This window comes from Betta splendens, chromosome 9 (genome assembly GCF_900634795.4).
Source record: "Betta splendens chromosome 9, fBetSpl5.4, whole genome shotgun sequence".
Lineage (NCBI taxonomy): Eukaryota > Metazoa > Chordata > Actinopteri > Anabantiformes > Osphronemidae > Betta > Betta splendens.
The window spans coordinates 18,064,360-18,091,039 of record NC_040889.2 but is presented as its reverse complement, the minus strand read 5'-3'; the positions used below and the strand labels follow the sequence as shown (position 1 = coordinate 18,091,039).

General features: G+C 46.0%; 1 protein-coding gene across 4 annotated transcripts in view; it reads left to right on the top strand.

Annotated features, from left to right (window-relative positions):
• The window catches only part of tcf7l1b (transcription factor 7 like 1b), a 28,321-nt gene extending 8,135 nt beyond the window's left edge, over nt 1-20,186 (top strand). The window contains exons 4-13 of one of the 4 annotated variants that reach the window (XM_029160868.3): nt 9,027-9,110; nt 15,392-15,527; nt 15,649-15,751; nt 16,122-16,205; nt 17,894-18,037; nt 18,132-18,294; nt 18,440-18,547; nt 18,698-18,749; nt 18,927-18,955; nt 19,279-19,417. In XM_029160868.3, coding sequence (XP_029016701.1) covers nt 9,027-9,110; nt 15,392-15,527; nt 15,649-15,751; nt 16,122-16,205; nt 17,894-18,037; nt 18,132-18,294; nt 18,440-18,547; nt 18,698-18,749; nt 18,927-18,946 — 894 coding nt within the window. In that variant the 3' untranslated portion in view covers nt 18,947-18,955; nt 19,279-19,417. Of the gene's footprint in view, nt 1-9,026; nt 9,111-15,391; nt 15,528-15,648; nt 15,752-16,121; nt 16,206-17,893; nt 18,038-18,131; nt 18,295-18,439; nt 18,548-18,697; nt 18,750-18,923; nt 18,956-19,278 lie in introns of all 4 variants that reach the window. The other 3 variants (XM_029160867.3, XM_029160865.3, XM_029160866.3) reach the window with 3 other exon arrangements.
• The last annotated feature ends 6,494 nt before the right edge of the window (nt 20,187-26,680 follow it).

Genomic DNA, 26,680 nt, shown 5'->3' with positions numbered 1-26,680 from the left:
TACAGGCCTCGATACCAAATCCCTACAAATGTGCCTGACCACTTTGCTTCACATTTAGAGTAGCTACATTAGAAAAAAATCTAATCAGCCCTATATGACATGGAATAGGCCAAGGAGTCCTTTTGTTTGATTTGTACACGGGTTGGAGGGGCAGCCTATTGGAAATCCCTGAAGCAGGCTTTAGGGGCAGGTCTGATTCTCGTGTGAAATGGGAAGGCTCTATAGCTCTCGGCTGACTTGACTGGGGCTGTATGGGTGTGTTGGCAGGGGGAGCGCCGGTCATGAATAGGGTCTTTGACTACCTCAGACTTGCCCTGAAAGGCAGGACAAAGACCCTAGGGCAACGGCTTAGAGCCTCACAGCTGAGCTACAGAATGCTTGGCCCAGTCTTCCTCCCTCCTTGCCTGATTTAAATACTACAGTGGCTTTCAGCATTCTGGTGACGGAGGCGTGCATTCACCGGCCGCACATTAACCATCAACTTTTGTCCATGTTTTTGTTTACAGTATGCTAATGCCAGCGGCTGTTTGCGTGACGTCTGAAGTCTGGAGATTAGCTTCAAGTTGTTTTTATTGGGAGCGTAGCTTGTGATTCCTGATTTACTGTGTGCTCGTCTCAGATTTAATGACAAATCTCCTCTGAGTCATTAATTATAGAGAGTTTTCACGTTACTCTTTGCAAGATGGCGAGATTGGCAAGTAAACAAGCAGCGAGGCAACCCGGCGCTCACCTCTAACAGCTGGATTACTTTTGACAGGTCTGTGCGAATCTTCAGTTGTGAGATTTTGCCGGCGACAGAATAAAAAATCCATAAATCTTTTCTGCAGAGTTAATGGGGTTATTTGAGTCATGTCCAGACACTCTCTCCCCACAGAGTGTCTAGTTTCAGATGTCACTCAGAGCTTTGTTTGCCCCCCCAGGGTGAAGGGTTAGAGGTCAAGGTTCAGGGCCAGTTGGCTGAGTGGCCACAAAAGCCCAGGCTTCCCCTCAGCACATCCGACCCGTTCTTCCACAGCCGCCTGCAGCCACACGGAGGGGGTCCGTTTGCAGCATTTGTCCTCTCATAGTATAACCTAAAAGTAATGATTGCTTATTCTGGGGGTGGATGCTTGTTTGCTTCACTGTTTCTAAATGAGCTCATAAAACCCTTGTAGTTTCACTGGAAACTTCAATTATTTCTGGGTGTAAACTTGTATAAATGATTTTTTACAGTTTTCTCTGTTGAGCTGTGGATCCACTCGATTATCACCTTAGAAAACACATTTTATTTGCATTATATATATATATATAATTTAGTACTTATATCATACCTTTTTCCTCTTTTCTCCGGCGTTGATGTTAATAAAACTCACAAACAAACTTGGTTTCTTTGTTCGAGGCACCTCGGAAACTTTGTGAGCCTCCGGCCTCACCCTCATCGGCCCCCACCCACAATCGCAACTTCTCTCCTTGTCCCTCCACCACCATCACCACCCAAACATGTCCTCCAGCCAGGTTTATTATGCCGTTTTACGCAGACCAAAATTGCAGCTGCATGGAGAACAATCTGGAGCACATTAGCTCAGGCGCTGTGATTTATAAATTGTTTCTCAGGCCATAAATCCCTGCTGTAATTGTGCACAAGCAGCCCTCTCTTTCGCCAGTCGCTCCCCCTGTGCTCTCTCTCTCTCTCTCTCTCTCTCTCTCTCTCTCTCTCTCTCTCTCTCTCTCTCTCTCTCTCCTCCTTTTTCTCCCTCTCCCGCTCGCTCCGTCTCTGAGTAGCTTACAGCTCTTGGGTTAACACTTAATTGTTTGCAGAAGTGTTCAGTTTGGATTGAGTAGAGGTCTGCTGCGTTGTGGCCCAGCTTTAGTGCTCGCAGCAGCAGCTTTTCATGAAAGATAAACTTTCCAGATTTTTTTCTTTGTGCTGTTTGTAAACTTTTTTCTGTCGTGTGGTGTGAGCAACATTCTGTCCCCGGCTCCGCGTTGCTGTTCGTGCTCTGCATTCCTGAATACTGTGTAATTGTAGGGGGCCTCTGCTAAATCCTGTCCCTGGCAATCTGATATTTACAGCAGCCCCTGATCGTAATCACCTTGCCTTCCCATTAGATTGTACTGAAACTGAAAGATAGCAGCAGCTGTTTATATTTTAAGTAGCGCATCCAGCTTTGGGTTTGGGTTTGTCTGATCGATAGTGAAGAACTTGTTGAAGAGACAAATGTTGTGTCATAAAAATGCAATTATTTAATACTGACATATGGTAAAAAAATGGATGTTCTCGAGCTTTTGTCCGTCTCTTGCTTGACTTTTCTCCATTGTTTTATATTCAACAGACCCGATGAACCTCGAAGAGGTGGGAGACATCGTGACCCGAACTCAGGCTTTGTCTCCAGCCCTTGTAAATCTATAGGTTCTTACGTGAAAATGGGTTCTGAGCTTCAGTTTCAGACGCGTAAGAGGAGCCCTTGAATCTGAGCACCGCTTAGATTTATAGCCGTACCTATCAGCAGATTGTGATTTAGCACACGATATCGCCACGCACAGCATGATGAAAACGGAGCCTCTAGATTGCAAGAGGAATGACTTTAACAAAATAAAAATGCGTTGGCGACGCTCCAGACCTCCCTGCAGTTTGCTGACAATACGCATAACTAATCCCAGGGAATGTCATGGTAGTAGGTTGTCCGCCGGGTCGCGCAGTCTAAAAGTCTGAAGCTCCCTTCCAAAGCGTTTTCTAATCCACTGAGATCCAGCGTAACATTGCAAAGCAGTAAATGAGCATCGTGATTATTTCAAATGCCACCAAAATTCTACCTTCTTGGTCGCTGGATTTGAAAAGATTAAGTGACGCTTTTGTGCGATGGGTTTTATTTCTTACCCAAACTATTTACATACCTTTTAGTTTTTTGTCATCCTAAGTTAAACGTCTCCAAAAGTTTTCACAAGTGATGTGGGTTGTGTTTCTAACAGTCAGCCTCTGTGTCCCCTGCAAGACGGGCCCAAGTGTGGAAGTGTACCGGGGGCTCGTGAATGTGTTTCTGTGTGTTGGAGTGTTGGAGTGGGACAGAGCTGGAGGGGGCAGGCGGACGGGGAGGGGAGAGAGGGGTGGGGGGGTCGAGGAGATGAGGAGTGAGTGGAGTGAGCAGGGCTCGCAGTGGGGTGATAGGGATGTCAGGTAGTAAAAACTGAGATGAGGCAGGGCCCGGCAGTCTGGAGGGTTGCGCCTGCATTTGTAGAGCAAACACATGAGGCATCTGCAGGCAGCTGTGTGTGTGTGTGTGTGTGTGTGTGTGTGTGTGTGTGTGTGTGTGTGTGTGTGTGTGTGTGAGGGGGGTGGGTGGGTGCTGCTGCTCAGGACTGGGGGTTGGGGGTGTGGAGCTTGGTGGTGTTGGGGGGGGGGGGACTTGCAGAGTGAACACAATCAGCCCTCTGTTTTCATAAGACTTGTGGTATGTGAGAGCAGAAACAAATGTGTTTAATTTGGGCTCTTTTTTCTCCCTCTTGCCTTCTCCACTACACCCACTTATGCCCACCTCAGGTTTTTTGACTCCGCGCCTTCAAGAAAGTTGCCTCTCCCGCATTTGTACGCTGCTTTTCACAAGTTACAGGAACAACTACGACTAGAAACGCAAAACAAATAAATAAATAGGAATGACCCTCCATGCCCTGTGTGGGAAAAAGACACACTTTTAGCAGACATGCTCAAATGTGCTCTTAGACGGTGGAGGCAAATATTTATCCGCAATTTCTGGAAAAGGAAGAGAAAAGGATTGTTTTTATATCTTCATGCAGAGTTTGGAGTGATTGCTGCGCTGTGGTATTTACCCTGTTCAGTGTGAGGGTGCATGCTGGACTTATTATTGCCTCCTAAATGCCTTGGCAGGAAGCGCCGTATTATATTGGTAACCCATGCTGTCTCCAGTCAATTTGTGTTTGGTCATAAATGAAAAATTCAGTTCTCACTTGTGTGTCATTGGCGTCGACTCGGACGCACACATATATATAAATAAATACACACACACCTACACTGGCATATGAATTTCTAAGTCGAGCTTTAGCGTAAACATGCAGCCGACCGCTGGTAACCGCCTCATGCTCTGGAGTTAATTATATAGACGTTTACGGCTGTGAGTTTCAATGAAACGAGGCTACTCCCCAAACAGTGAAAATCTGTTCCTGTGTGGGTAGACAAACAAAGCAACAGGACATGGAAAGGGACAACGTCGCTGACATTTGAGCGTAGCCCGTCTTGACATCAGATCACGCTGACATTAAGCAGAGCAGCCAGCGACAATTGAAAGCAGATCTCCCAGGTACGAGAAGCCGTGCAAGTGACTTCCCATAATTGACCTGAAGAGCTTTGCACCCTCCTCCTCTCCCCTTTGTCTTTACGAGACGGCCTCGTCTTTAACCAGATGCGTAATTATTTTCTCGTGTGTCTAATTACACAGTGAGTTTTATTTGACTCTGTAACAGAATTACTCACTTCTTCCTAACTTAACACCGCCTCCCGAAGTACCTGAGAATGGACGAGACACAGTGAGAACAATGGCAGTTTCTTTTGGAGGTTTGCGTGAGCTCCGAGGCAAAACTGTACGTGCAGGAAGCAGTAACTCAAGATTGTGTCAGGAAAAAGGAAGAAAAAAAAATAAAGCCTAAAACAAATAAGTGCTTGACTTGCAGAAATGCAAACTTCTGCTGAGTAGGACGTTAAGGAACCTTTTTAGGTTGGCTTTTATTACTGGAACACCAGTAAACTGCACTCACTCCCAGGATCAATTGGTCTCACGCGTGCAGCAGTTACATGAAACCTTTAATTAAGTTCACACCTGAAAATCTTTCCATTATTAAAATGTGCCCCGTTTTGCTACAGGAACAAGCTTTGTGATTTTCACCATCGTTTACAGTGTGCTTGTTGGTGAATCCTGCGTGTCCCGCCGACGACGTGGACGGAGCTGCAGTTACTTGGAAAAACCTTAATGGCGGCTTTGAGGACCTCCCACTCGCTGCCTCTCCTCTTCACTCCTCTTTCCCTCTTTTGCACTAATAGTTCTTTTGTACACAAGAGCATGTTAAGAGGCCAATGAGCCTGGCCTTAATAGGGCACGTTACCATGGAAACCACCGCACTCTGGATGTCTGACCTTTGACCCATTTTTTTTTACCAGGAATATGAATAGGAGCGCAGGACGACCAAGCAGGTCACAATAGAGTCCTGGCAAACTGGGGGAGTGCCCCTGTCATGGTCACTTAACTTCATTCCTCTTTGGGCTAATGGACACTTCAAGGGTGGTAGCCATTAGCAGGATGCTATCTGTGCTGCAGCGCCACGGCCTTAACAGAATTTAAACCTTATATAACATAACACTACTATAACAGTAGTAGTTTGTTGTGGGTGCCGGATGTGATTTATTTGATTCTTGTCATGTAAATGTAGCTTTAAAATATGTAAAGAAAATGATAAAGTGCTTTCATTTATAATATCCCCCTTAACTAATCTACTTACTTCATAGAGGACGACAGGATGGCCATTCAGGGGGTTTCGTAGAGGTTCAATATTGTGTGAGTCAGCTGAGCTATTTGTCGTTTCCCCATCAATTAAACGCTAATTAGCACAATGACTGCAGAGGTTTGCTTAAGAATTGTCAGTGTAATTGCCTAATGTTGGTACACAATAGGTCTTGAAAGACAAGGCGAGGGCTACTTATCACATTGTCTTTGTCCTGAAAGATTTTAATTGTGTTTCATGCATAGATCAGGTTGGGGTATCAATGGCCCCGCATGAGCAGGTGATATCAGCAAAGCAAACCAGGGAGGGACTGGCGGGTAGGGGGCCCGACGGGGGCCATTGTCTGGAGGAGCTGTTCATATGGACAGGGGCCGGTAATTAACACCTCAGCCAAACATCAAGCTGTGTGGCCCATTTGTTTTCTGTTGGGGGGTAGAGGAAAACAATGGGGAGGGGTTCTTTACACAGTGGGTGATTGACATTATCTGCTGGAGCGATCCGTGGAGGCATTCCTGCTGCTCCACTGTTCGCCGCGAGCTCAGCCGAGCCATTTCACAAGTGTCGGGCCTCGTCTGAGCCGCCACTTTTTCACCTTTTGACTTGTTGTTTGTCTGATAATTTGCGCTTGACTGGTTAATCCAATTTGGCATAAAATGCAATTATATGTAATCCGTTTAGATAGACGGAGTTGATCGCCCGTTTTTCGTTTAGTCCAGATATCTTTTATACGGGATTACATATATTGTAATTGACTTCACTTCCTGTCTGCTTGACAGTCATTATGGCCTCTCAGTGCAGCCCAGAAGTTGCTAGCAAAGTTTTTTTTTTCTGTCTCCTTGGCAGAGTGTCCGACTTAGTTTGACAGCAAATGTCCAGACATCTGTCTCTTCTCTGTGCTCTGATGTTGGCCTGCAGTATGGCACCATGCACTTCAGAGATGACAAAGACTCTTGGCTGTGTTTTCCTTCGCTCTGTGAGAGCTATGTAACAATTAGAACCCATCTCTGGCAGGCCACATGCCCCCGAGCATATGCTGTATTCTCTGTGTTCAAAAAACCAAAGGGCTCCAGTGCAGCTTTTTGGAAATTTCAGTGGCATCACTGCCACCTTTGTCGCATCTGGGTCCCGTAAAAGTAGCACATTCTACTGATGTCTATTCTGAGTGTTGGAAGCAGCAGGGAAGCCTGGAAGACAATTAGAGAGCTACAGAAATGGATCAGCTAAACTTTACTTTAGTTACACATTTCTTTCAGTACTGGTTCCGAGCGTATTTACCAGCGCCTCCAGCTCCCGCATTGCGATAGACCCCGACCATATGTCTGTATTTGTTTCTAATAAAATAAGGGCATGTGCAGAGAATGAGTAAAAAGCCTCGCAGCCTAATTGATACTAGTTCATCTCCTGTTTCAATCTCTCTAAACATTTAGCCATGACTATTTGAATCAGCCATTTGAGACTCTGACGTCCCTTGGGTGTTTTTTTTTTTTGTACCGCAACACTGAGAAAGTTTTTGCTGAGCAGAATGGCCCACAATTCCTAGCTTTTTGTTTCCTGAAACAAGTGATAGGCCCGGACGCCCTCCCTCTCCTCCTTCTCATGTGCCAGTGAGTGGCGGGCGGCTCTAGTCTGGACTGGAGCTAATGTGACAGTGTGCGACTGGCATTACCTGGCTGGATGTTTCCTGAGTGTGTGAACAGTTGCTCCACAGGGCATAGTGGCAATTAAAAGAAAAGTAGGTGCTCAGAAAGAAAAGTGCCTGGGGGCATGTTCCCCAGTCCTGGCAGAAGCTGTCAACTAAGGGATGGATTGGGTGGGAGAGCCCGGGTGGGCACGGCCGAGCTAGACCAAACGCTCACAATAGCGCTTGTTTCATTTGTGGAAGAACTCATGATTGACATAGATTAGACAGAGAATACTGCATTGTTTTGGATTTTTCTCCAGAGAGTAGCATTCATTAGCACCATGCACACAGCAGAGTAAAGTTTCAATAGGGAGCTAGCAGCCTTTAAAAGCAACTGCCTCCTGACAGTTGTATGGACTCGGGCCCATTAGTTGGAACCTACGATTCAGCCTTGAGCTGTATAGTGAAAATGAAGAGGGCTGATGTCAACTCCAAGAATTTTCCCCCCTTTTCCGAGGGAGAAAGGGTCCCCTTCCCCCCTGCCTCTGTGCTCTGTTGGACCCCAGCTGTCAGGAAACAATACCCTCTGCCTGCTCCGACAAACTCATTCCTGAAAATGTTTTTTTCCCTCCTCTCCCTTTTCCCCCTCCTGCTATAATGTCTTTTCCATTTTTAACCCGCAGCCATCCAAGCTTCCTTCCTCCTTACAAACTCCAAGTGATGAATGAAGTTTTGGAAAAAAAAAAAAAAAGACTAAACCTGAATGCGCGACCGCTTCGGTTTGTCGTCATTTGTTCTGCGCCAAAGTTTAAAAAATCTTTGCAGTCTGAGATTTGCATATAGTTTTTAGCTAATTATGTAATTTTTTAAATAGTTTTTTTTTTTCTTTTACATTAATCACATTTTTGCTCTGGATGCACAAGAATTCATAAGTGCAGTGCAAATTAAATCACATCAACACATAAATAACATTTAACATGAGTAACTCTGAGAAAAGACTGCATGAGAAAAACACAAGCCATCATCCAAAACTATATAATACCTATAATATAAATTAATTTGAAACTGTACTGGGAACAGAATCCACATGCATGACAAGCTGCTGTATCCGGTATTTAAACTGATTCACAAACCAGATGGCTGCGCTGCGCTTTTGGAGCTCTCCCTTCATGCTATCGCCGTTGCTAGAAGACAAAAAAAAAAACTCACACACACAACACAAGAACGCTCAGATTGTTGTGTTCGGGAGCAAATAACAACACAACCTCTCCTCCAGTAAACAGCTCTGAGTCGGTGACACGGCGGCGGCGTGGCTGGCAGCAGGCGGCAGTGAGAGGCTTTGTGGCAAGTGTGAAAGCCAGAGCCTTGCACAAGCTCCATAATAACTGTGGTACGTGTGTGAAAACGGGTGACACCGAGCAGGGGGAGGGTCAAAAGGCCAAATCAATCAAGGCCAATAGTGGAGCGCTACCTCGGAGTTCGCAGCTCCAGCTTTCGCTGCGCCGTCGACGGGGCTTCCTTCCAGCTGTCTCTTCCCACCCGCTCGGCGATGGGCGCTCACAGCTGGCCCCTCTGTTTTTCCTTGACAAACAGCAATTTCACAGTCCTCCACCAGTCCGTTGTGTTCACATGGCTCTCCCCGCTCTTCCCCGTGCCAGGATTCGCTGTCTGACTCCAGCAGCAATTTGAGTCTTGTACAGGTGTCTGCCAGAGGCCTCTGGTGTCAAACTCGGCTGTGGGTTTGACACCATTCATAACGCTTGTGCACACTGTGGGACAACACGTACGTCCTGCGGCTCGGCCATCGCGACCGTTAGCCTTTTTTTTTTTTTGTCCAGGATCGGCCATTTGTGCGTGCGTGTTGTCAAACCTCTCATGCTTTTGCCTCTAACCCCGTGTGTTTCTCTCTCTCTCACAGTATCTGCAGATGAAATGGCCCATTCTGGATTGTTCAGCGTCCGCAGGAATAAAAGACTCCCGCTCGCCGACGCTAGGCCATTTGGTAAGTGACACAATCAGATCAAAACAACAGAGAAAAAAAAACACAAACCATCATAGTAACATCTTCCGTGAGGCAACCAGTGTTTGTCTGGAGTTTTCTGCAGGCGACTTCCTACGGAGCCTACAGCCAATTATCAAACAAATCATGCAAATTTATTGAGGGAATTCATTTACTGCGAACATCATAAACGCTCTAATCACACCATCACCATAATGTGACCAGTAATGAAACGATGTCGCCAATGGCTCCCATGCACAACCAGCCCTCACAGCCCCCACAACACCTGCAGACCAACTGCTCAGCGCTCCTCCGTCTGCCTTTACCACCATGACTCCAGCGTAAATCTCCCGGGTGCGAACCTCCCTGCCATTCCTGAACTTTCCCACACAGGTGTGAACCAGGTACCGCGGTGTCTCACTCCGGTTAGACAATGCGGGGCCTCAGCGGACCTGTTTGGCTTGTGGCTTCGCTGGGGGATGTGCGTCCGGGATTGAAAACATTAGATAAGCCCCGGAGCATCTATCGGCGCTCTCTCACCTGGCCGATGGTATCAGGGAAGTGATGTCAAGCGGCGCGATGGGCGGAAAGCCTCTGTTGCTACACGTAAGTGAAGAAGAAGCCGCTTGACCTCACATGTCCTGGCGAGACGTGCTCGTTAGGTCTGTGGTCCATTCACCGGATCCCATAATCGCACATGACAATGTCCTCATTGAGCGCAGTCAATGGGAACTTGTTGTCAAGGGGACGAGTTTGCTCATGGGACTTTAGGTTAAGTTAAGTCTCAGTGGAAATCATTTAAAGACATGTTATTAGAATAAACGCGGTCCCGGCAGTGACCCTGTGGGTTTGTCCTGGAGACACAGCGGCGGTTGTGTGACTTTCGTTGAATTATCCAGTGTGTAACGTTATAAAACGTGTGACTCCGCTCTGTAGTCACAACAATAAGAACAAGAATAGCAAGAGTGTGAGGAAACGAAGCGTTGACTAAGCTTAACTTCTCTCTTTTCCTATTGTTTCTGTTCTGTTCTCGCCGATATGTTTTCACGTGGCTCTGTGTTGGTGGTGGTGGTTCTGTTTTTCTTGGCCTTTATCTCTTTGAACATTTAACCGGAAAAGTCGGTAGAGAAAGAAACCTTTGTAGTAGACGGAAAATGTGAGAAATCCCATCGTTGTAGCTGCTGTATGCACTGTTCTGTACGTATGGAGCATTTGCTTTTTGCTGCATGTATTTACATATATTATAAATGTCAGACTTCTGTATGACTAGTCCAGAGCTGTTAGCAGCCATCTTTGTCCCTAAACCTGATCCCGTAAAGGAAGAGGGCGAATATTTACTGTTGTCAATTTACTGTTATTTCACCATTTTCATGTATTGCAATTCAAGCAGAGGAAAAATGTTTAATACGTAAATAATACATTTAACCTCGCGTAGCGCTTTTTTCTGAATGTGGGGAAGTTCACTAGAACAGCTTTCATTACGTGGACCAAAGGAGGAAGCTGCACGCTTGATCCAGTGACCTCTTAGCAGAGGGTCATTGATGTGTGGTGGGAAGCTCCTTCTCTGGCTGTTCGGCGTACCCTGGGCACAGAGGATAGAATTCGTAGCTTCCCACTGTGCCGTTAACCCCCCCCAACACACACACACACACACACACACACACACACACACACACACACACACACACACACACACACACACACACACACACACACACACACACACACATACTCTGGGCCAAGAGCCCGCATGCCCCTCTGGTGTGCTGCTGCTGACAGGGAGCCAGGCTGATTATGTGCTCATTACTCCAACTCCAACCGAAGAGAGAGAGGGAGAGAGAGAGGGAGAGAGGGAGCAGCAGGCTGCCTCCCCAGGCCTGCAGGCTCCCCAGGCCCCAACACCACACTAATGAGAGCAGGGGGAGCGGATGGCACACACCAGGGGCTAGGGATTACTGCCCAGGGCCAAAAGGGAGAGAGAGAGAGACACTGAGGCAGACCTGTACTCCTGCAGTCATTTAAATATGACGTTGTTTTGTTGTTCCTGATGCACTGGCATGGGGAGGAAAACCTGCTCGCAGGCACATGTGTATGTCACATTTCATATGCATGTCAGCCATGCATAATGTGGGTTTACTGTTTCGGGGTTTTTTGCAGTCATTTACATGAACTCCTGGCCAGTCAGGCACCTGCACTGTGTCAAACCCGGCCCCGGTATTCGGATCACTGACACAAATGAAGTTGCTGTGACGTTTCGTCTAATTCGGACTATGTGAAACTAAAGCAGATGATGTAAAATAATAATCAGAAAACAGCGTCCTGTCCCTGTGCAGATTGGGTCTGGTATGCTAATGGGAGCCCGGCCTGGCCTCAGATTCTCAATTATTCAGCAGACAGGTTTGTTTAGCATTCAGTTGGTATTGCTTTTGGTAGTAATGGTGTTGGTAGCGGTGGGGTGGTGTGGGGTGGGGTGGGAGGTTTGGAAGGAACGGAACAGGCTTCTCTATGCGCATACTACACACACACACACACACACACACACACACACGCATATGTCCAGCACCCCGAAACCCCCCATATCAGAGGGCTGCCTCTCTATGAATAATACATCAAAGTTGCTGCAGGGCCAGGTGATGCAGTATGAGGAACTTGTCAGCCCATCAGTAGTGGCCGAGCCGGACATGGGAGGAGAGCAGAGTGAGGCTGGATGGAATCTGCATCGCGTCCTCTCCCTCCACAATGTACCATTTCACAGTCATTAACACGGCGCTGATAATGATGTCGAGGCCGCGTTCTCCGATCACCGAGGTCATTCAGCGGCCCGTTCTCTGCGTCATACAGACCCGACCGACTGCAGTTATGCCGGATTACAACGAGGTGCGACTCTCTAATGAGGCGGAACTAAAGCGGAGTCTGTCCCTCACTCACTTATCAGATCCCGGCGTATTCAGCGCTCAAATATGGGCTGATCCTGACATCATCGCCCTCCTTCCAGCTTACCTGACGTGGGACACCAGAGTAGCCTCTTTGTTTCAATATTGTATTAGTGTCTAGAGGGGCCGAGGCAATGAGAGGCCCGGTCCTGTCAGCGTGTCATGAGTAACTTAGTCACTGAATTGTTTAAGCAAATTTCTGTGGCAGGGTCCAGAGCAGCATTCCAGGGATGGTGTTTGTCTCCCTGCATGTGTCTGGTGCAATCGGCCGCTCTCGCTGCTCGACGACACTTTAAATAGAGATTAGCTGAGAATTTGCTCTTCTCCCTGCCTCTCAAACGATGCACACGCCTGCGTTCGACCCACATTCAGCGGACCTTTGACTCGGAGTCCGGGGAGATTTTCTCGCTTCGCATTAGGCAGCGAACAACCAGGGTCCATCGTGAAATCAAAGGCTTTGGGAGGACTGAACGGAATACTGATCCGGGGTCTGCAGTCCTACCGGGCCACTGCAGAGACAGGATCCCCTTCAGAAATGGAGTTAGAAACCAGTGCTTTGATTCCAGTAAAACTTTAAAATGCATAATGAGTTAATGGCAGTTTACTAGTCCCCACTGATCCCAGTGAGACTGGCCCACGTGTTCTTGGCCTCACTCGAAGCGGCGTCACTTTAACCCCGGCCGCCGCTGCCGTCGACCCTCGGAGCGCTCGTCCGCGACGAATAGCCGGGTTTTTCGGGGCGGTTGCTTTTAGAGACATGCGACGCGGTCAGTCCCCTCTCGAGTCCGCTTCCTGTTGGCGTTGACAAACAAGGGCTTGGATTTCTCAGCATGCCGGGCATTCTTTTCACTCTGTCTTTCCTGAAGTTTTGAAAAGGCCTCCGAGCCTCCCACCCAGAACCGCCGAGCATAAAGACACACAAAGCTGCGGGGTTATTCAGTTTGTTCTAAGCTCTCTTCCCCATCGGCTGTTTGCCTAGTAATTCAATTCAGATGTGCAGGATCCAAAAACATGTTTGCTTGAATGAAATCCTCTCTCCACCCACACTGACCAAGGACTGTGCTTTTCATAGCGATAGCCCAAGCTGGACATCCGAGAGAGGTACTGCCACCTCTGCCTTTTTTTTATTTTTGCTTCAAACCAGACAGATATCTTTTCTCTGTACCGGCTCGGCTACTTTTGGCTGTGTGTGTGTTTTTTTTTAGGACCAGTTCTGGGTGTTTTTACTCGCTAGCTGAGAGGTATGCACAACCATGGACCTGTTTGCAACAAGCGTGTCTGTGTACAGAGCATGGTTTCTGTCTGTCGATTCAGATACCATCTAGTTCCAGGTCGCTCTTTATCTGTCCTATCGCGTCGATGCTGTTTATATTTTAAACACGGCTCATGTTCCCTGCGGCCCGCTCGTTGCACTCCGCTTGCGGGTCGCGAAATCCAGACGTACGGAGACGCGGGCTGCAGGAATTTCACCTCTTCGTGTGGAACAAGTGAAAGAAGGCATTGATGCATTAGTGTTTAGGTTTGGGCCGTGATGCAGCCATTAGTCTGGCCTTTTCAGGTTTGCAAAACCACATTCATGCTCTGACAGCTCGGGAGTTGGAAAGTTAAAAAAGTAAAGTCACTCTTGTTTTTTTTTTTATTTATTTGAATAAAAAAATGGATTTGAATAGATAAATGTGCTTTTTTAGATTTTTCTTCCTGGAAGATGGGATGCAGGTCTGAATAGTTTTGCATATGTGCGTCCTGCCTACTCCATTTCTCCACATTGCGCCAGGCGGCTGCGCTGAAAGACGGCCCGGAGTTTAAACTAGTGCCTTCAAACTTAGAAATGTGTTTAGAGCACATGATTGGTGTATTCCAGGTTATGAATAATTAATAGGCATCATTTTAAATTCTCACTGAACTCCTTCCCAAAATGTGTTGGCACCCAGGTCTAGAGGTCTCAAACAGCCTTCACAATATAGGGAAAATTCAGGCATATTGTACACGAAGTAGAACAACAAAGCACAACTCAAATATACATGACGTTTGGGACCTGGGATTTCAACCCAGCAAGTCAACAGTATTTCTGCCACGAAGCCGTATCAAAGCCTTTTCTGTGCTGCGTGGAAACGTTCTCTCTGCATATCAGCGTATGCATTGACCTTATGCGCTCCAACTAAAAAAAAAAAAAAGTGAGCTTAATATAGCCTTGTTTAACAGCAGTAAATATTTTCTTCGCTCCATGTAGCATTAGCAGAATCAAAGCTCGCTTCAGACTCGGGAGAAACCAATTTGCTGAAGGTTTAAAAAGGAGGAAGAGGTTGGACCTTCGTTTAAAGAAAAAAAAAAAAAAAAAAAGCTAAGATTTGCAATTTGGAACAATCCCTAGCAGCGTGAAGCAGGAGAGTGTACAGACGTCTCAATGCAAACCTTGTTCCCGAGCAGACCACGCTGGAGGGAGACGAGAGGCTGGGGGGTGGCAGGGGGAGGGGGTGGGGAGGCGAGGGATATTGAAGAAAGGTTAGCCTGGACGAACAAGACTCCTTTCTCCCCCCCTCCCTCCCCTCCTCCACCTCTTGACCCTCCCATGTGACAAGTTGAGCCAACAAGTGCTCCATTCAGCCGGGCAGCCAGGGGGAAATGACTGCTAGGCCCAGCTCTGCCCCACGAAAGCCGAGACGCTGGCTGTTATTGTTGTCTTCGTCGTCCCCGTCGCCGTCGGATCGCCGGCCAGGCCTTGGCAGGAGTCCACGCGGCAAGTTTTGCCGGCGCGGGCTAAAAACTGGCCAGGTTTGGGAGCCTCATCACGGGACCCGTTCCATCGGTTCCGCCGAGCTCGCGGGGACTCCTGCCACCGGGCCGAGCCGTAACGTCCACGGCTCCGTCCACGGCTCCGTCCACGGCTCCGTCCACGGCTCCGTCCACGGCTCGCTCCCCGTCGCGCCGACGGCCGTCAGACAGCGTGGGCGATGATGTCGCCACTTGTTTATGGCCGTCTACCTTAGCGTGATTGTGTGTGCTTGTGGCTTGCTGGTGTGACTTTTGGCCTCGGTGCCACTGTTGTTTTTCTTGCTGGACTGAACAAACAGTCCTCTCCTGAACTAAATGACCATAATGGAGCTTGGCATGTGTCTGCAAGGCTTTTTAGTGTCGTTTGGTGCCGGTCCAGATTGCATCACAGGGCTGGTCACACGCACGGGCGGCGATGTTTACCATGAGGGGGGCATTCACACACGATAGCCTGTTTACTCATTTGTTTCATTTGAATCAGACATAATATTTTGTGCTCCACTCACTTTCATCGACGCCTCTTCAGTGGTCACCTCTGGCTTATCAGTTCCTTTGGGCCGTGTTGTTTCTTCCCTACAGTCCAATAAAGTGCCAGTGGTGCAGCATGCCCACCACGTCCACCCACTGACACCCCTCATCACCTACAGCAATGAACACTTCTCCCCCGGCACGCCACCGTCACACCTCTCCCCAGAGATCCTCGACCCAAAGACAGGTAACGCGGTGCGGATGGGCACCAGGAAATCATTCAATCTATTATTCTGTTTGTACGTGAAATAATAAAAGGTTACTTTTTGTAAAGCGGGTGTTTTATTTCCTGTCTGTGCCACATTCAGGTATTCCACGGACACCTCACCCTTCGGAGCTGTCTCCCTATTACCCCTTGTCTCCCGGTGCCGTCGGGTCCATCGCACATCCTTTGGGCTGGCTCATGCCACAGTAAGTCTGTTTTTAATTGTCTAAACTGGATGGATCTCACTGGTATCACTGGTGCACCTAGCACCTAGTATTCAAATGCTTAATGCATGTTCAAAACCAATGAGAGCCAACATCAGGCACTCAGTTTCAAAAAGCCTGTTGCTATGTTGCGGGTTCTTCAAACGCTGACTTAAATGCGAGTTTACTGGGGGAAACCCACAAACATTTATGGATCTTGCCGCAGGTCGTACTGAATTACAATGGTGCCGTTCCGCACACGGGGGATCTGAGTTGATGAGTAAGGGATTAGTAGTGGTGGGTTGGCTGTCAGCTGCGTTTGATCCAGCTCACACTGCAGAATATGCTCAGTCTGTCTTACCCTGTCTCCCAGGCAGGGCCAGCCCATGTACTCCATCCCTCCGGGGGGATTCCGTCATCCCTATCCAGCTCTAGCAATGAATGCATCCATGTCCAGGTGAGCGGCTCGTGTTCGGTAACACCCCCGTTTTCCCACAGGGAGCTATTTAATATGTGCTGCCTCTATGACTCCATGTAATCGCATTTCTGCTGCTTCACGAGCTGCACTTGTAAACATGTTCAGGCACATTTTACGCAAACCACTTAGGCCCCGTTTCACGGGGTTGCTTAATATTGTCCAACAACATTAAATATGTGATATGTAACATAATTTAACAAGTTCCTTCCACTTCTGACAAAACCCAGTCAAATCACGGAGCGACTGCGGCGTCAGGACTACAAAGGGATGTAAGGTCTAAGTCCATGAAAGACAAGTTCTGCTTCCTAAAGAGAGAAGCTTATTATTGGCATTCAACACTCCTCTCCTGCCTTTTCACTCAGAGCTAAACTTCTGCGGTCAGGCCAGTGTTCTGAGTGCACACACACACACACACACACACACACACACACACACACACACACACACACACACACACACACACACACACACACACACGCACACACACACGCAGCAGCATTGAGATGAAAGGGCTGAGAATCGATTAGGACAAATCAAAGCTCATCTGAACCTACACGTCCCATCAGACTAAACTCTCTGACCCTCTGTCAAAATTGGAAAGATTTGTAGCGAGCCTTCCGGTGTTGGTATGAAATGAAATATTCAGCAGGTTCTCCGTGATCAATAGCATGTGCAGCTCCATCCGGAAGGTGAATTCACAACAGTCAGAACATGCTTGACATAGGTTTTGAGGCTGTGAGCTGCTGGTAGCCGCCGTATATTGCACTTGAGTGGGACATTTTTAGGTCGTCTAGTACAGTGCTAAAGCTCTCAACACGTCCCATTATTGTACGTTGGACACAATATATGTGTCATAACGTACAATTAAAAGAACAAATCAAATCTTGAGGCATTAACTTTTAAATTCCAGCTTGACTGCATGCTATCAATTAGTGTAATTCCCCGGGGACGGAGGGTGTTTACAGATATAGTTGGCGTGGCTTTTCCTTGTTTATACTGTATAAATTATTAAGTAGATGTAAGAAAACAAGGACTATAAAGCAAAACATCAGGTCTTGATGAGGGATATTTTGCCAAATGTTATGTATTTGCCCACATTTCTTTACTTTGGGGGCGATTTTATTTTCAGTGAGAAAACATCTAATAAAGCTTCATTGCAGCGCTGCTGTGTGTGTTTGTCAGAAGTTCGTGAAGCTAAACATTCTGGCCTCACCTTAAAACAGAGGAGTTTTCTAATCTAACAGTAACAATAACAAGCGCGTGTGATGGAGGAGCCTAATTTCCCCCTCTGTTCATTACAACGCTCCACCGTATGAACAGTTGCAAACCGGGAGAGACACTTTGTGAAGGTGTTCAGTGTGAGCGCCTGTCAGAAGTCTCTCCACGGTCTGGAACGTGGTGAGGAAAGTGGTTTCAGGTGTCACGGCCATGCTGTCGCCATGGTAACGACACACACCACTTTCCTCCAGCCATGGCAGAAGAAAGGGGCTTTTGAAAAAGTCTTTATTTGAACAGAAAAGCCAGCATGTACCTGTGCGTGTAGGTCTTTGGTCTAGACGAGCTCAGTAGGCTGTTTTTTTATGCCCAGATGTAAAGTACGGCAGCACCGCTCAGCTAATGTTAGCTGAACATTCTCACAGTTTTTTGCCTCCCTTTCCCCTCCCCAGCTTGGTGTCCAGCCGCTTCTCCCCCCACATGGTGACGCCGCCTCCGCACAGCCTCCACCAGACCGGCATTCCCCATCCTGCCATCGTGTCCCCTGCCATCAAGCAGGAGCCCAGCGGGGACAACATCAGCCCCTCCATGCACGCGTAAGGACAATTAGCCGCGCTTGCCGCCACGTAGCCGCGCCTCTCCAACCATTCATGCTTCATTAAAAAACACCTCTTTAATATTTGGGATTAGCAGGAAGTCCCCCGTTCCTCCTAAGAAAGAAGAGGACAAGAAGCCGCATATCAAGAAGCCCTTGAATGCTTTCATGCTGTATATGAAGGAGATGAGAGCCAAAGTAGTGGCAGAGTGCACTCTGAAAGAGAGTGCTGCCATCAACCAGATCCTCGGACGACGGGTAAGTAGCGCAGGTGGGGTGGGGGGCGGGGGGGGGGGGGGGGGGGGGGGGGGGGGGGGGGGGGGGGGGGGGTATCTGGGGTGCGTGTGAGTTTGTGTGCGTGTGCGCTTAGCGGTGCTTTTCTAAATTCTGTCGTTGTCCACAGTGGCATTCCCTGTCAAGAGAGGAGCAAGCCAAATACTATGAGCTGGCCAGGAAAGAGAGGCAACTGCACTCGCAGCTGTACCCGGGATGGTCAGCGCGAGATAACTATGTGAGTGGCACAGGAATCAACAGAGGAAGAAGAGTTTTTTATCTGTGTTCAGGCCAGGTCGACTGCATTAGTCATATGTCGCAGCCTCTCATGAACCGAGTCATGGAGGTGGGTTTCAATATAAAAATCTTGATTCATTCATTTGTGCAGGGAAAACGGAAGAAGAGGAAGAGAGACAATAAACCTGACTCAAAACCAGAAGGTAAGGAGTGTATTTGTTAGTTTTATTAACAGAACTAGATTAAGGAACAAAGCGCAAAATGAACATCAAACAGGAAATGTGCCTTTGTTTTGGTATTTATTGTATTTGTTTGCATGGATTCTTCTCCCTACTAACTCTTACTAACTTCTTTCCCCGCTTCTTAACTTTGTCCAGCAGCTTATGAGGTTCAGTGCTAATAGTGGCAGGTATGTCTGCTGTAGTGCAAGCACAAAAAAAGCCATTTGCCTAAAATAAGAACGATTTCCATATTTCAGTGCACGTTCATGTTCTTCTTTGCATCATAAACACGCCGCCTGACTGCGTCTTAACTTCCACTCTCCCTGTCGTCCACGCTTCCAAGTGCATTTGAGTGTGCCTCGTCTCCAAGACATGTTTCATTGCCGTCATCCGTCGCTGTTTTAATAATCACTGGTTCACCAGCAGCATTTAGGGACGTGGACCAGATTCGAAGCCAGCAGCGGATCCATAATTCAGCTTCTCTGCTTCCCCCCTTTGTTTTTTCTCCCAGACTTCTCCATAAGAAGCAAGAAGCAGTGTTTGCAGTACCTGCCCTCGGAGAAGAGGTGCGACAGCCCCGCGTCGTCGCACGGCAGCATGCTGGACTCGCCCGCCACCCCCTCTGCCGCCTTGGCCTCCCCGGCCGCTCCCGCCGCCACTCACTCGGAGCAGGCCCAGCCGCTGTCGCTCACCACCAAGCCGGAGGGACGCATGCATCACCATTTCTCCCTAGCTGGGAAGCCCTCTGGATCCTCTTCCTCTTCCTCATCCACCTCCTCCTCCTCCTCCTCCTCTCAACCCACTATTTCCCTGCCAATTGGTACATCAGGTAGCCAGCCAACAACACCCATCCTCACCCGGCCAATCCCCTTCACCTCTTTGCACCCTTCGATGCTTTCCCCCCCCTCCCCTTTCCATCAGGCAGCCCTTCACTCCCATCATGCCCTGTTCCAGTCACAGCCCCTCTCCTTGGTCACCAAACCGACTGAATGAACCCGCAAAGGCAATTTTCTCCCATTTATTGTGCTGTATATTGCTTTTCTTTAAAATAGGTATTAGAACAACTTTTTTTCTGAATATTGAAAAGGAAGAAATATTATTGGTCAATATTTGACCGTCTCCTTTTCTACATCTCTCAATGAAAACAAAATGTATTTTTTGTAAAGTTTACTGCAGAACTGGTTTCTTTTTGATGCATTTATCCAATGAACCTCTTGTATAAAAGAACCAATGTACATAAAGTTTCTTTATAAAAACAAAAATGGAATAAAAAACATGTTTTCTTTCTAGCCAAAACGTGATTAACGTTAGTATTAAGTTTAAGTCATAGTACTGGCCAATAATTACAGTCCCCTTTTCAATTCACGAGTGTGTGTCCCTTCTTTGACATGTTAAATAAACATCTGACTTTGTTTCGTACGAGAAATGTCTCACTCTGTCTGTTCACGTGCCTCCGGGCCACGTTTCTGTCACGTCACCAGATCATTAATGAGCCGGTGTGGTTTGGATTAATGCTCTTATAATGCGGACCGCAGTGCATAACAATTTGATAACTGCAGTTTGTAGGTGTTGAGAATGTAGATTTAATGAGCAGTGCAATTTTATTACAACCACACTGAAAAAAAACACCCAAACACACCTGTCACTTTTTCACGCTTGTGTTACAGTTCGGATCCTCATAGAAACTGTTGCTGATGGTGGAAAAGAGTTTAATGTTTAATAAAGCAGAATTAGGCTAACCGCACTGGAAAATGCTCCTAAACCAGGGTAACAAAATTCAAAGGCCAAAAATAAATTCAAATAAAAAAAAAAAACAATGGGCATCTGCTGCTTCTTGGAATAAAGCATCTCACAACAATGACAGAAAAGCAGGTCAGCTCCATCCCAGCACACTGAACCCAGCTCAGGTTCCCTGTTCCTTTTGCACTTTTACTGCATCTTTATTCACCGTTTGGCACACTGCTTAGGCTTTAATTAACTCAGAGGTAATAGGATGGAGCCTCTGGGACCTCATTAGGCATTTGAATTAGTGAAAAATACACAAGGTGGGTTACAGTTTTTGGTGGCTTTGGAGACGAGAACCAGTGCCAGGGACGGACCATTACGGTGGACCAGTGGGGGGACTGGTTTGGAAAAGACACCCCCCAGCTACGGAATCCTACTTTTAAAGAGTCTTTCATCTAATAGGGCCATTTATATATATGTAGATACAGGCGACTGTCCAGATTGTAAAATTGCAGACAAGCAGAGGAACAAATAAGGATTTTGCTGGGGTTTATGTAACAGATGTTCAATATGTTAAACTGACGGTTGATTGCCTGTGACAAAGAATCAAAGGCCAGTGTCAGAAAACAAAATCAAGGCCTCTTCTGTTGGGCCCCTCCCAGTAGAACCACCAAACTGTCAAGTCTGCCCCACTCGCTTTTAAGCAATCATTAGCCCTAATAGCTCTTTGCTTGTTTGGCGTTAAGTCTTACATCATTCCAGGCAAAAACCTTGCAGTGTCTGGTGCCACAGCTGCCCGCGCTGAGCCAATTCACCAATCTGTCAGTGAAATTACAGGTAATGAGTTGTCAAAACAATCAGCCAATCTGTCTCCTCTGGTCTGTGCATCTATGCTCCATGCTCAGTCCGACCATGGCAGTCGCCCGTTAGAAAGCTAAAGGTGAATCACTCCCAGTGCTAATTGGTAGATTTCCATACTTCCATTCTTGAATGTGTCTTAATGCTAAGATCATTTTAAAATGTTTGCTTAATTTAATATGGAATATTTATGTAAAATGCAATAAAAAAGTATGTTATCATAAAGTTTCAATGCTCCACTCAGAATGTAACGTGCTGCTGTTTATCCCTAATAACATGTCTGGTTGCTGCTCCACACAACATCTGCCGTGTAAGCACGAGGTCAGATTTAATACATGTTAATTTTTGCTCATTAAATTCTTCCAATCTCCTGCCAAGGTTCTTTTTTGGGCCTTCCTTTGATCTTGAATTTATTCCAGGTTAACCCTTTGATAGTTCACCCTCGTAATATTGCACCTAGAGCAGGCATTAGAGAAGTCAGTAAATCCCTAGAAGGAAAGACGCAGCCACGCTAACACGCCTGACGCCGCGATTAAATCTAAATCCAGAAGAAACAAAAGGTTTGACACTGTTTACACAAGAATAACCTGAAAATCTTCTGGTGTTGCTGTGACCTTACATTAAATAACAGGATGCTTCACATGTGGTTTCCCAAAGTGATATTAATTGATTGTTTTTGTAACATTCACTGAGCTCAGCGAGGCTCAGCTGGTGCTTTTGTGACATCAGGTATGGCTGACTGTGAGCTTAAGAACCTCCTTAATGTATTATTCACACCCATTTGACCTTAAAGATGGAAATGCAGATGGGTGTCACAAATGAGAGGTAGCGTTGGACTTTTTCAAATGTCAAATGGCCTGGCACAATTAAGACATATTCATTACAAGAACCCTCAGGCCCCCCACACCCAGCTGAGATGTAAAACACCTCCAATTAACATCTAGATCATTATCTCAGTCTATCTGAAGGTGCTACACGCCCTCGACTGCAATCCCTGTTTGCCCCTTGCAAAGTATTTCAGCTAGCAGCATGAACATTTACTTTGTTTGTTTTTACACACTAATATCCTTTATAGCGGTGATACAATTAATCACTGGCTTATTAGCAACGACCCACAATCACAAGGGCATGAAGTGATTTTGTGGCGTCTTTTATTTTGCACTGCACATCAATACTGACACCTGCTGGTGAGGTAACGATCCGACCTCACCTCATCATGTCAGCATCCAACCAAAGGGTGGCGGTAATAAGACTAACGTCTCCTCCACTAGTCCTGTTTGATCATTGGGGGGAAATTATTTGAAATAAAATAAATACACCGTGTACCTTTTCTCTAGTGGTGTGTTTACCTCTACAGCCGTGGGCCAGTTCATTACAGCGGGGTTTGGATACAATCGGAGGATGCCTGGATCTAAATATTTAGTCTGCCTTTGTTTGCACGTGTGTCGTTCCAGTGAAACTCAATAATGCAGCCGTGAACGTTGGGTCCTGCTCTTCATCTGAGAGACAAACAACCCCAGAGTTCTAAATCAAACATTCATTGTTTTGCTTGGCCAATTATGTGGTCTCTCAAAAACATATATACATAGGTATGCGTGGGCACATGTGGCGGAAATGTGGAAGACAAACATAGAAAAGGGGAAGAGAGATTTTTTAGTTGTTCTTGAAAGACATGGTGTAAAAATATAATAAATGTACCCGCTGCTCTTAAACCTACAGACAATTGAGCAGCTCTGTTTATTTAAACACACCGAAATTGGTAGGAGTGCGTTTTTCTGCGACTCGAAATGCTCAATTTGTTGCCCAAGTAATTCTAAGCAAAAAGCAAACACCGAGTTCTGCTATGCCCGGTTCTAACCTGTAGGCGTCCGTGTTTTTGACCACCGAAGAAGAACAGGCAGCTCATACCCGGAAGCAGAAACAGAATCTGACAAATCAAATCCTCCAGCCTCTCACCCTGCGTCTGTCAACCAGGATACGGGTTGTGACCACGGAGGACAAACACATTATTTGGGTTTAGTGTGTGTTTTCACTTAAGCGTAGTCGCGATGAGGGAACGACTACTTATTCTCTTCGTACTTCTGTGTTGCTGCGTGCTTACAGGTGAGTAGAGCTAAACTACGCTTCGCTCATTATCCCTATTAGCGCATTATGGCTGTTGTTATAACACACATGTGTTACGCAAGCGAGAGACGAGGAAGTAAACTTTGATTTGAAATGAAAGTAAAAGGTTTTTTACTAAATATGTTATGCATTATACAAACGAAGAAAGTATTTATGAGCGGTCGGTGTACGTTCTAACAGTTTGATTCCCCCACTAGATTAAAAGATGGGAAAACGAGAAAACGACTAGTTTCCTCAACATAAGAAAACGGGAAACGGCTTTAAATCCATTTATTTGTCTGGTTTTGAGAAAAACCATTTTCTGCTGGTCTATTGGTTTTTAACACGCTGCTTTGATTAAATGATGTTTGTCACTTTTATAAAGTGAAACGAGAAAACAGATGTGTTTTGTATTTCATCTTAAGAAAAGAAAATATAAACGTATTGCTTAATTTGCTTAAGCGCACCGACATTCCGTTGTAGTCGTACTCCATTTCAAAATAAACGTCTCGCCGTCATAGGGGGCTCGCGGAGTCTGTGTGCACTGACTGGTTACATTATTACAGGCTTTGACAGCCATTGATCTGTTTAACACCCAAGATTGTCAGAATATAATAATTAAACAGTGGCCCTGCCCTAGTTGTCATCACATACAGCTGATATTCATAGCGTGTTCATAGACAGATATAAGACACAGTACAGACAGATAAGATACAGTAGACATTGGTTTTTGCAACAATAATTAACCAATTATGTGGGGAAAATGAGCTGCTGTGTGCCTGAGAAATTAGAAATCATTAGGGTAGGAAAACCTTTTTTTGACACCAAGTTTTACTGCACAATTTGCAATAGAGGAAACTCATCCTTTTCTTTGCTTTAGAAATAATTGGTACTTTTGTTTTTAGCTGTCCTTTATTACATTTATGAACAGCACAATACACAATAAGGAAGAAATAATCCCACCTGAAAATGTATTCTTCACCTCTCCACACTTGTTAACATCTGAAAGAAAACATTTACCACAAAATGAATGTATGTACAGACATTTAGAGTCCCACATCTGTGACATGGTGAGTGTGGCAGCGTGTGATGATGGTGGATGATGGACTTTTCATGACTAATACTAAGGCACTGTGTGTTACTACTGTGTTATATTTTTCGATGACAGTTTTTTTTTAACTACCCTGTTTCACGTTAAGACACTCCTTGTGTGTTCACATTTTGCGAGTTTATCCAATCCGGTTGAAGAACCACCAGTTTTAAATTTCCCGGACTGTGTACGTCTGCAGTCTTTTGACCACTCACAGAACCAGCTTCGGCCCTGCCCAGACAAACCTGGACCCCTAAATGTACTTGCAACCTTGCGTTTCAGTCCCTCACTGTGCACTCTAGCATAGTAGGTTGCGGTAATGCACCTTTCAGTCGGTTGCCACCCGTCATTTAAAAGACAAAAAGAAGAAGTCACTCACTGTGACACAAACTGACATGGCGCCATTAGGGTTCAGAAAGTGCTCCATTATTGGTTGTTCCAACCAGCATCACAGCCTTTTCATTTTACCAGCGGAGCAAGAAAGGAGAACTTTATGGATTAATTTTACTGTAAATGGACTGGTGCCGGCACCGCTGCCTAAATGCTCGTGTGTGGACACCATTTCACCTCCCGACTGCTTTGAAAACGAGGGTATATTTATTACTGGGCTTGAGGTTGAAGAAGCGCTCCGTTCCTACAAGACGTGATCCACTTGCTGCTTCCCCAAAGGTAACTACATGCTTGATACTTATTTGATGTATGTACTCCAGAAGTTTCTTTGTTTATAATCTAGCCTCCCTCCTGTGTAAGGAATGCTAATGGCTAGATCAGTTGATGCTAACAGCTACAGCAACAGAGAGACAGTGTTGCAAGGTGCTGCCACGCAATTTGTATGAATCCATGCCTCTCCAGCATTTGTCCGGTTCGAATTGCGTGATATATGGTACTGAGGTTATTCACTCAGCTCACATTTTAGATGCTAGCGCCATGTTAGCCGCTAGCGCAACGTTAGTGGCTAGCGCTGGCCCTCCACATGACATTCAGTACAACTTTGGTTTGGCTGCAATAGTAAGTTGTGAGAGTCAGCTGTGTTTCTAATTACTACCGAGCCTGTCGTGTGTATGTCGTAGCCCAAGTAGACCTGTTAATTTGGGTTATGGCAAGTTCTATCAAAGTCTAACATGTTTGTTGTTGCTGTCTTCTCGTAAGCGTTGCTTATCTAGTAAGCTAGCTGTAAATTAGACAATGTTTTTTTTTTTTAAATACAGGCTGGCGCATCCCAGCTACCGAAAGGCAAGGAGGTTGTTTCTCAAACTGACGCCACTGCAGGCTGTGGACACACGGCTGCCTTGTAGAAGAGTAGGTATGTACATTTAACAGCAGTATGATGAATTATTGGCCAGTTTTATTTGACAGAGATTTTGGATTTCACATTTGAGTAGTTGTAGTATTCATAATATGATCTATAATTATTGTCTATATATTTACCCTTTATGCAGTTGGTCAACTTATTTTAATATTTTAGTCTGTTTATGGGTAATTTGTAATTCTCATGTTATGGCGCACATTATTGAAGATGGTCTCCATCTCCAGGTCTCCAGGTTTTCCACATGAAGTCCTGCTTTATAATGCACAATAAAGTTGGCTTTGACTATTGCTGTTTCACTGAACTATGTTTTGAGGGAAAACAGACAAATGTCTTTATAATAATTCAACTTTTATTCAGGTATTGCAACAAAACAGTAATTCAGTTATTTCACAGCTGGCCTAGATCCAACATAGGTGCCTTGTCCCCCAGGAAACACTGCCCTGATCTACAAGACCAGGGAAGATGGGATGAGAACTTGGACTCTTCACCCTAGAGGTCCCTAGCACCAGCTGACAAAATTTCTCTATGCTAGATACCTGCAACGACTTGAGATAGACACAGACACAGACATAGTACTGTCAAATTTATGAAGGCGAAAAACAATAACTACATTTCTACTAGTTATATATTAGCACCAGATATATAATGAACCTTACTAAAAGCAATTAAATATATTAGGTCAATATGAATTTAGAACCAAAGCTATGCTTTTACACTAGAGTGCCCAGGTACGTTATGCAGTGATTAATCTGTAAATAGTAAAATGTTCTAAAATTGTTTATGAAATTCTGTCACACCATGCCTCTGTAGGCATTCAATGTTCCCACA